The sequence below is a fragment of the Macrobrachium rosenbergii genome, chromosome 28, assembly GCF_040412425.1.
Source record: "Macrobrachium rosenbergii isolate ZJJX-2024 chromosome 28, ASM4041242v1, whole genome shotgun sequence".
Lineage (NCBI taxonomy): Eukaryota > Metazoa > Arthropoda > Malacostraca > Decapoda > Palaemonidae > Macrobrachium > Macrobrachium rosenbergii.
This window is the reverse complement of record NC_089768.1, coordinates 15,100,001-15,110,000: the sequence shown is the minus strand read 5'-3', so window position 1 is coordinate 15,110,000 and position 10,000 is coordinate 15,100,001. Positions and strand designations below refer to the sequence as shown.

The window sequence follows — 10,000 nt, the reverse complement described above, 5'->3', positions numbered from 1 at the left end:
TCGGTTCCGGGATATCGCAAAAGTGAGAGCATACTTTTATCTTTTAGCACTTTTGTTTTGAAGAAAGGAAATGCCAAGTAACTGCATATTTCAGCAGGTATGTCACGCGATGCACACTTCGGTAATATAATATCACCTTGAACAAGAAAATTCGCCATGGTATTAGGCCTTCCCTTGTAAAAAAAACAATAAATAAAAAATAAAAAAAAGCATGGTCTGATTTTCTCAAACTTAAAACTGTTTCTATCCTGCCCGGACTAACGGTTTAATTTGCATTAATTAGTCATGCACTTATTCTCCCTGAAAGTGATGTCTAAAGTTCCCAGCGCTCATCAGACCTCGTCAAACTCAATTGATGACGTCACTGTTGTTAACCCAGACGAGCTGAAGTCTCCTCTCTTCTGTTTACAGCGGTTTCACACGATCGTTTTCAAGCACCAGTGTGTCAGTGCTTGTTGCAAAATTAAAGTCGTGTTTGAATAGCTTGTGTGACAGACATCTGGGTGTACTTGCCTTATCTCAGTCCTGACCACTCTGACCAAAATTTGGCGGTAGGTTGCTAAAAGAAACATTCAGTGAATCAGAATTATACGCAACATGAAATGCGTCAATGCTGTTCATCTTGCATTTAACGTCAAGTTTAGTTAGTTAAGATAAAAGAATCATTTGGAACTCGTTTTTCTATGCTTTCACCGTTGCCATCAACCATCATTGTTCCAAAAACTTGATTCTTATTCTGCGACCTTGCAGATCCTCCAGTAGTTTAGCATCTGGATGTGACCATATTGAATAAAAGGACGTAGAAAGTAAATAAATATATGCTTTTTAAAACAGCGATTTGCATGTTTTGAGTGTTGTCTATTTTAGAAGTAAATAGCGAGATGTGACGGGAATAACGATAAAGCATTGAACTAAACAGTTTCATACTGCTGACATATTTTTTGAAACAAGTTATGAGCGTTGCCTTATTCATGGCTATGAATAATCCAACGCGAATTGGCTGCAGTATATAGCTTTCTTCTTACAACCAGAGGATATAAGGATAAACCGCAAAATTCAAACAAGCGTGTTTATCCCAGAACATGGTTTATATCCTCCATGAACGCTGGTTCATTTTGGCGTCAGACTCTTGGCTCCTTTCGTCGCTGTGCTAATAAAATCCAAAATCCAGCCATACTGCTTTATAAGGCTTCTTAGCCTGTGATTCGTGCTGACAACGATAAGAACCGTAAAATTAACGCAGTGATCAAACTATACAGAAACTAGTGCACCCATACCGTCAGAAATGGCGGTAATAATAATAATAATAATAATAATAATAATAATAATAATAATAATAATAATAATAATAATATCCTTTATTGCAGCTCAGGGCCATATACATGGAATACTGTATACAAATACAATACACACAACCTAGATGCATAAGATAACATGATAAAATAATAATCGGCAGTATCCACACAGTTGCTGAAGAAGTAGAAAAAATAGAATTCATAATAATGGTAATGACAGTAATTATATGGAGAATAATAATTAAAAAAAAAAACCTTAAAAATGGTAACAATTAAAAATACATAATGCAGACGATCAATTTCCAGCTAGCGACCTTAGGTGGTTATAGATGTAAGAGTAGGTCGAGACGGCAAGTCCCGACTGTTCTGAAGGTCGGTCACAGGCACTTCTTTCTGCTTGCTTGCTATACAGGGGTCAGGAGTGAGAGAGGCTGGCCCATGGCTGGACGCAGGCAAGTCTGTTCGTGAAGTTAATACCCTTACAACGTTGGGTATTCGCACAGAAAAACACAGAAACAACACAGAGTTCTACAGTAAATAGTAGATACTGACCAGGATCTGCTCCATAGAAACACACTGAGTTCTACTGTAAATAATAGATACTGACCAGGATCTGCTGCTAATTCATAGAACCAATTATAATAAAAGCCAGTAATGTTAGTTTCCTTTTTTTTTTTTTAAACAGTTTGACTTACTTCTTCGAGAACATGCAACAGGCAATGACAAAATAACAGGTAAAAATAAATACAGGGATCCGATAGCCTTAACAACATTATGAAAATGATCTGCTATGACGGCCCAATAACTGTAGTATATACCTACAGCAACAAAGGTTGCATCTAACAACACAAGCAAGGAGACGGGACCTTTACCCAGAGTTCTCGACTATCTTGTACGGCACATTAACGTCGCTGTGTAATGAATTTATGTTCCTTTAACAGGTGCCAAACCCTGAATTCTGGACGCCTCGGTATGCTATGCCGGGAAGCAAAATATCTTTCCTTTGCTTGGCTTTCTATTTTATTTAACCTTCAGCATTCGGCAGCAACAGCAATAACAATATTTATATACAATGATGATGACAAGCTTTGCATTCACCTGCCTGTTTCAGAAATGGTTCATCTATGACTTAACCGCGTTTCGACGTAAACATCTTTCTTTATTTTCATTACTTTTCGCTTGAGTGTCTTTAATTAAAATCGATGAATTAGAAAAACATTCCCGTCCCCCCCTCAAATTTTTTCTGATTTATAGCAGATACGCTTAACTGCTGCCCAGCCAGTTTATTTAGGAAATAAATCAGTCATTCAATAGCATTAAGCATACACATACACACAGACAGACACACACACACACACACACACACATATATATATATATATATATATATATATATATATATATATTTATTTATTTAAAGGAATAACACTATCGCAACGTTATTTATTGCTTGGACATTTGTGAAAGTTTTTCTGTTATGAAAGAGCATAAAATACATTCGTTTAAATAGAAATATATTTTAAAAGTTGAGATAGTAAAGATTTACTTTCTTACAATGATCAAAATAGTATATGCAAGACTATGGAACGCAGTATTTGTTTTTAGACACTTTTATTTTCATAAAATCCCTGAAACTTTGCTTAGACTTCCCCAGACATTAATCACATTCGCTGAAATAGTGTCAGTCGGTTCCGTAGAGTAAAATGCGATTGGCCAAACACTAACTTCAGACTTCCAACCACCGTGGGTTCAACCCCATCGGGGAGGGAGAACTTCTTCATTTGGTCCCTTCTCGATTTCAGCGCTTTCCGTTGAAACGAGTCCAAAAGTATTATGAAACATGAGAAGATAAACGCTCATTTTGGCAACCCTTTTGCACTGAATTGGCGAATCTTGCAAGCAGACTTAATGTCTGATCTCATTTGCGACACAGTAATTACTATCGGTATGATTACCCTCATTATTCGCATCATGCAATGTGGCAGAAGATTCTTGGACGGCGACTTTGCTTCTCTTTATCATCCACCCCCTAAGCACCCTAACCAACGCCGCCCCGCCTCCCTCTAAGCATCTTCACTCCCTTTACACTCTTCTCCAGGGCCCCCAACCCGGGCCTAACCTTCACCTACTAAAAATACCTGATCTCGGTTAGATACCTCTATGCACCTAAAACCTGGCGCCCTGCTTCTTGTAGATACATTCAGTTAATGGGCAAATGGTGAGGTAATATCGTAGATGGCTTGTATACTACAGCAATGATAATTCAAGTGAAGCAGCAAAAAATATGTTATCGATCTTTTCTTTGGTTTTCTCTGAAGTTTGTCAGTTCTAGCTTCACAAAAAAGCCAAATAGATCAATATTCCATAGATATGCCATAAATGTGAATGCAAGGCTATGAATCTGGAATTAAGGAATAATTTATTTTATTGATTTCTAGACGCTTTAAGTCTAACCCCATCTAGAGTTCTTCCGCTGCGTGATACTGGGGTTTGAAATTTGTTAGACAAAAGTTATAAATCTTTTGATATGACGCTACTTATTTGCACATCAAGACCTAAAATGCCAAAGGAATTTTTAATAATGAGTCATGTGTCATTTCATAATTATGGAGAACCATAGTTTCCTTGGGCTTTTTATGATCAACATCAAATGTAATTGTAATGCAGAGTGATCGTATAATTCATATTTGAATTTCTTCTTGTCTATTCATGATAATTAATAGGTGAAACTAATTCAAATTAAGGTAAAAATATTCATTCATTTTCACATTGGTTTGTCCAACCCTTTTGGTAGTGAATTTCTGTGGGATGTGGATAATACTGCATGTTTATTCACAGTGAAAGTCCCCTGGATACCGTCGCGGTCTCCTTTACACAACCCAATTCAGCATTTTGTTTCCAACTTCATTCTATTCCAGATGTCTCTCATTATGAACTATTTTCCAATATGTTTTTAATGAACTTTTATAATCACTGGTATTATTTTCTTGCCCTATGGTAGTGTGGAGGCATATACCGTATAACGTTAGTTTGCATTAGTATGTTTGCAGGTTCCTCTTTTTCGGATTAAGAGGTGGGAATCTGCCTCTAAATAATTGATTATTTCTTACCAAAGTCTGGCTCTTATCATCTGGCCAATAAGTCTATGCTTAGCATGTAGAACTGACTGCTGTCAGCGGAAATATTTTGTCGTGGTGACGTCAAAATATCTTTTAAGGGGTTTTCATACATCCAAAGGTAAAGATGCATGTTTGCTTCCTTACTGTTAACCGGTCTTCTAAGTCATCTGCCAAGTGTGATGTTCGTTTCATTCATTTGCTTCACTGCAGCGGAAATTCTTCCATGACCTTTATTGCTCAAGTCAATCTGCTATGCATTAAATGAATGAGTGGATTGTTCCATCAAGCATAGCTTCCCGTGGTGTGCACACAACTTGATCGTCTTGGCATGATCAAATGGTTGTTTTTGTCTCACTTCCGGACCAGTGACCATTACACTAAGGCCAAGCCTTGCAGTCGGGTACAACTCATTTTCACCATGAGGAGCAGATCTCTATATAATGTGCACAAACTGTAATCTAATGCTTCTATCGTCTACTGTCAAAGTTAAATTTGAATATAGCAGCGTCTTCTCTTGAAGAATAAAGGTAAACTTCTTCCCTGCAGAGACTAGCTGTTGAATACAGAATACAGAATTTAGGCCAAAGGCCAAGCACTGGGACCAATGAGGTCATTCAGCTCTGAAACAGAAATTGACAGTATAAGTTTGAAAGGCGTAACAGAAGGAAAACCTCTCCGTTGCACTATGAATCAATTGTTAGGAGAGGGTGGAAAGCAAGATGGAAGAAAGAAAATATGAAAGGAGGTACAGTAAAATGAACGAAAGTTTGGTTGTTGACGATAAATTAACATGGCCTTATGCTAGCAAAAGCTTATACTGTTATAAGCAACCTTAAAGAAACTTAATCAATTATATAATTACTTGCAATGTATTGCGTTGGGTAAAACACTATATACTGTGATGAATGATATGATTTACCCTTCTTTAACGGTTCATAATTGTGTGCCATGTTATTCTGAGTACGTCAGAACTTAATGAAGCCATTCCTCAAATTTTGATGCCATTTATTGTTACTGAGATGGTTTTCAAAGGATTTAAAAGAATTCTTTCGGGCAAACGTTTACCTAAACAGATATATTCAATAAAATCGGCCTCTGCTAACGGAAACGCCCTAACAAAAATGAAGCAATTCGAGGGGTCTCGGAGGATGACGCAATGCAAAAAAAGGTAACTGTCGACAAATGTCGATACGATGACGTAAACATGAAGCTGATGATATCTCGTAACAAGAGACTGAAGATTAAGAACTGACTTGAACGAAGGCGTAATCTCTCGCCAGTCAGTAAATATTTAGCAGGAAGCTTCAAATCCATATAACAGTATACGACCAACCTCATAACTAGTGCGTTCTAGTCATAATACTGGCATTCTAAATTTGACTGGTGATGCGCCAGAAGGGATAAGAGGAGGAAGAGGGTTATGACTTGTGTCAGAAATGACGTCATGTAAGAGTGGGTAAAAACGGGAAGTCCCGACCCTAGAGCCGTCACGTACCGTCCCGAAGCTCGGACCAAGGGACGACTATTCTGTATCTTATGCAGGGGCTAATAGCGAGGAAGGCTGGGGGCCCGGGATGGACGGCAGGGAATCTGAACGTGGAGCTTATCACCCGGGAAACTATCGTTGCTACAACCAGAAATATATACATTTCGTTTTTATATACAGATTACCTATTTTTGCTCAGGTAATTGGATGGAGAAAAGGGAATAATAATAATAATAATAATAATAATAATAATAATAATAATAATAATAATAATAATAATAATAATAAGGGAAGAGACCTTCTCTGAGGGCAGTAGCACTGAAAATGATGACTGTTTCTACAGCATTCAATTTGTATAGAGTCTTCTCTATTCGTCTTACGATCTTCTTTTAGGAAACTTGATACACCAGGTGGGTGCTGATGAAAAGAAGTTTGTAAGACGAATTGAGAAGACTTATAGACATTGAATGCCGTAGGAACAGCCAATAATAATAATAATAATAATAATAATAATAATAATAATAATAATAATAATAATAATAATAATAATAATAATAATAATAATAATAATAATAATAATAATAATAATAATAATAATAATAACTAAACCTAAATAATCCTGAAAAATACCATTATAATTGCTTCTCATAGATTTTTAGCTATATATAATCTGATCACTTAAACTAAACTTAAAATTCAGCCATTTCAAATGTAGCTGACATCATTAGCAATGTTATGAATTCGTTCGCGAGACTTCATTTTGGTGACTAAATATTGTTTCTCCTGGCCAGCAGCAGTGACCACCGAGGGAAAAGCGCAATGGGTCACTCACGCCGCCGACACCAGTTCCATCGGTAAATATGAGTGACCCGATCCTCATTCTCATTCTCCCGAACTGTTTTTCCTCCCATATTTTCCAACAGGTCAAAAAAAAAAAAAAAAAAAAAAAAAAAAAAAACACCCGTTGTTATAAGTGTGTGCATGTGTTTTTAAGTACGTACAGTTGGCTGAACTGGCGCTCATTCGGGAATACATAAAAGGCTACGCCTTGATTCGTGGACTGTGGGAGGAGTGAATAGGTTAATCGTGATACCAATACAATGTACCGTAATATAAATATAAGCGACAGACTTGTAAAACAAGGTACAACAGCAGCCAGCTTGACGTACATTCTACCGATTGACCTCCATTTGACTCAGTGAGAGGGATATATATATAAATATCTCTATATATATATTATATATATATATATATATATATATATATATATATATATATATATATATATATATATATATATAATGTTTTATCTCCTTTTGCCCTTTCTCTTGTTTTTCTATTTTTTTATTTGAAGTGATACTATATCCATGTTTACCTGCATGATAGCCTACGAGACATCAGTCTCTCAGGTCTTTCCGACTTGGAGTAAGTCTCTCCTGGACCCAAAGGACGTAAAAACCACGTTTAAAACACTTTTAAAACTTATCCTTTACTCTCTTGTGATTTTTATTGATGATTTGAAATGACTGTGCTGTTGACTGCAAACGACAGAAAATTATCAAATTCATATAAACTTAATTTATATGTTACTTATCTCATGAGCCTTGAAAAATCTTTTTAAAACCAAATTATCTAAAGGGAAAGCCGCACGATCAGATTTTTTTTGTAGCAACTCATATTACTGTACCAAAAATGCAATCGTCTAGGATGCTGCATATTGAAGGCTTCTTACACGATGTTTATAAAAAAATCTTGAAACAAATGACTGACCTACGAAATACTGCGCCAAAATAGTTGATCACCTAGGACAACCCTAAAAGGAAATCCTTATAAAAACACTTTTTGAATGCTTCATTTTGTATTTTGAGATCACGTCCGGAGAGAGGCTGTTTTAGGAGACGAAAGTCGAATTTCCACCAACGCCCTGTTAAATCGTGTCCAGTGCTTGACTGCCCTATTTGTCCACCCGGATTTTCAACCCTCTGCTCTTGCTGTGGAACCATTTTTTGACATAGTCGTGATTTTGGTCTCTGTGAAAGAATTGTTCATTTGTTCCAACGGGTTTCTCCTTTCCAGATTTTACTTATTTTTTTTTTAGTTTATATAGTACTCAAATTTTTACTTATCTTTTAGTTTATTTAGTACCTTCTTAATGTCCATAATGACTTAATACATTGATAAAATAGTGGGCCAGCCGGAACACATAATACAGCACTCAAACATTAGATAATTTTGTGAACACAAGTCTTCACGTTAAAATGAAAATGTTCATGATGAAAAATTATCTTCTCACGTTCAGATATACCGTGTTATATCTAATCAGGAAATATTCCGTCTCTGCCTAATAATCATCCATGTGTCTCTTTAATGACTTTCTTCCCCAACAGCTTCACCATCAAGGTAAAATGAATGAATAAAGTGTGTAACCCATAGGTATGTGACCTGCTGCAGTCACGTGACTAGTTACAAGTGCTTAGGAAAGTGGCTGACGGAAATATTTTCTTTAGTTTCATTCACACAAAGTAATGTATGCTTCCTTTTTTTATCCATGGGATAATTTTCCAAAATAAGTGGCTTTTCTCAGTTCCGGCAGTTGCCTTTCATAATGCGTTGATGGTTTAAGACTATGGTAAACAAATAAAGTCTAAATTCCCTCAATATAGTCGACAAAGGGATGGTCAGCTAACTGTGATCCGCCAGGCCCTTCTGTGTAGCAGAAACGATCGACTCTTCAATCTGTTATTCATATGGAAGGCGTATTTTAAAAGACAACAGCCTAAGCTAGTGCTATTCATTTTGGAAAATTATAGTAAAATCGGAAATTGTTCTGATTGAGCCATCTGTCTATCTTTTTGTGTGCATTATGACAAAGGGATATAAACCAACTGAATAAGTGACGTAAGCTGTTCGAACCTACCCTAATGGATATACTGTAAAGTACATGTGCGCCTAAAAAAGAAGCGTATAGTTTTCTAACATGGAAAATATTCTCATTTATAATATGTTAAAATGTTTATTATATGTGCACTTGTTAAGTTAACCCTCTGTTGATAACATTACGAAAAGCCGCCAGGTACCAAAGGTATGTCCCCTTTCACGTTGCATATTTTTGGCCCCTTATTCCCCCCGTCCATGATGGTTCGTTGTCCCGACAGCAGCGGTCAGGGGTGTGATTTCGGCGGTCTTGGCGAGATGGTGTGCGAAAACAGACGTCTACGCTCTTTGCTGGTGAGCCGTAGGGGGGGATTTCTGGAGGACTCCTTCTTCAGGGATGCCTGGGGGGACTACAACAACGCCGTCAGGAGAATCGTCGATAGGTACTACTGTCACAACTTCTACTTCAACTTACTCTATGCCTTACATATGACGCGGTTCCTCCGCAACACAGAAATGTTTAGTTGTTTTCTGAATAACCAATAACTCTTCCTCTACCCTCCTGAGTTCACGTAAGAATCACACATCACTGGTGTTCCACCTAACGCAATAGAATAATAGTAGTTGTATATTTTGTGTACTACTTTGTTTTCGGGGCTGTAGCAGTAATTTTATAGTAAAACAAAACTGGAATTAGATGGATCTATAGACTTCTTGAGTATTCTCACTTTTAAAATATCTCGTCTCTTTCTGTTCCTTTGACTTTAGTTCCGACACTTCTTTCAGAATAGAATTTCCTGGTAGTCTTCAAGATCGATATTCTCTATTGTTTTCTTAACTAGTATTTTCTGTTGAGTTAGCGTAGACTATTTGTGAAATAGATGATGCTTGGGTGAATTGGTTTGTGTTGTGCATGTGTGCTTAACTTCATATGGTGTACTATCCGAAAGAAAAGAGAAACTTCACAGTGTTTTGTGATGATGAAGATGCTGATGGGTCAGCTTATGAAGACGCAAGAATGTCTCTCTGAAAGGAAGGCTGACGCTATGCTATTTCGCTCAGCGATCATCTTCTGGCAGAGAACATCGCCACGCGAAGAATCACAAAATACAACAGCAGTAATAATGAGCGTGTGAAAAATAATTTATACGAAATGGAAAGAGCTGTTTACTCTCTTTCGATCTCTGACAAGATGGCAAGACGAGAAACATCGGGAGTAAATAGCT

General features: G+C 36.9%; 2 protein-coding genes across 7 annotated transcripts in view; one reads left to right on the top strand and one right to left on the bottom strand.

Annotated features, from left to right (window-relative positions):
• Window positions 1-10,000, top strand: part of LOC136854063 (serine/arginine repetitive matrix protein 2-like) — a 105,185-nt gene that overhangs the window by 20,698 nt on the left and 74,487 nt on the right. Inside the window, exons 2-3 of one of the 4 annotated variants that reach the window (XM_067130168.1) lie at window positions 6,695-6,754; window positions 9,056-9,217. The exons of 1 other annotated variant lie outside the window; for it this stretch is intronic. In XM_067130168.1, the coding sequence (XP_066986269.1) occupies window positions 6,720-6,754; window positions 9,056-9,217 (197 nt within the window). In that variant the 5' untranslated portion in view covers window positions 6,695-6,719. The remainder of the gene's footprint in view (window positions 1-6,694; window positions 6,755-9,055; window positions 9,218-10,000) is intronic. 2 more of the 4 variants (XM_067130170.1, XM_067130171.1) reach the window with 2 other exon arrangements.
• Window positions 1-10,000, bottom strand: part of LOC136854066 (centrosomal protein of 112 kDa-like) — a 227,743-nt gene that overhangs the window by 145,278 nt on the left and 72,465 nt on the right. The gene's annotated exons all lie outside the window — the stretch shown is intronic.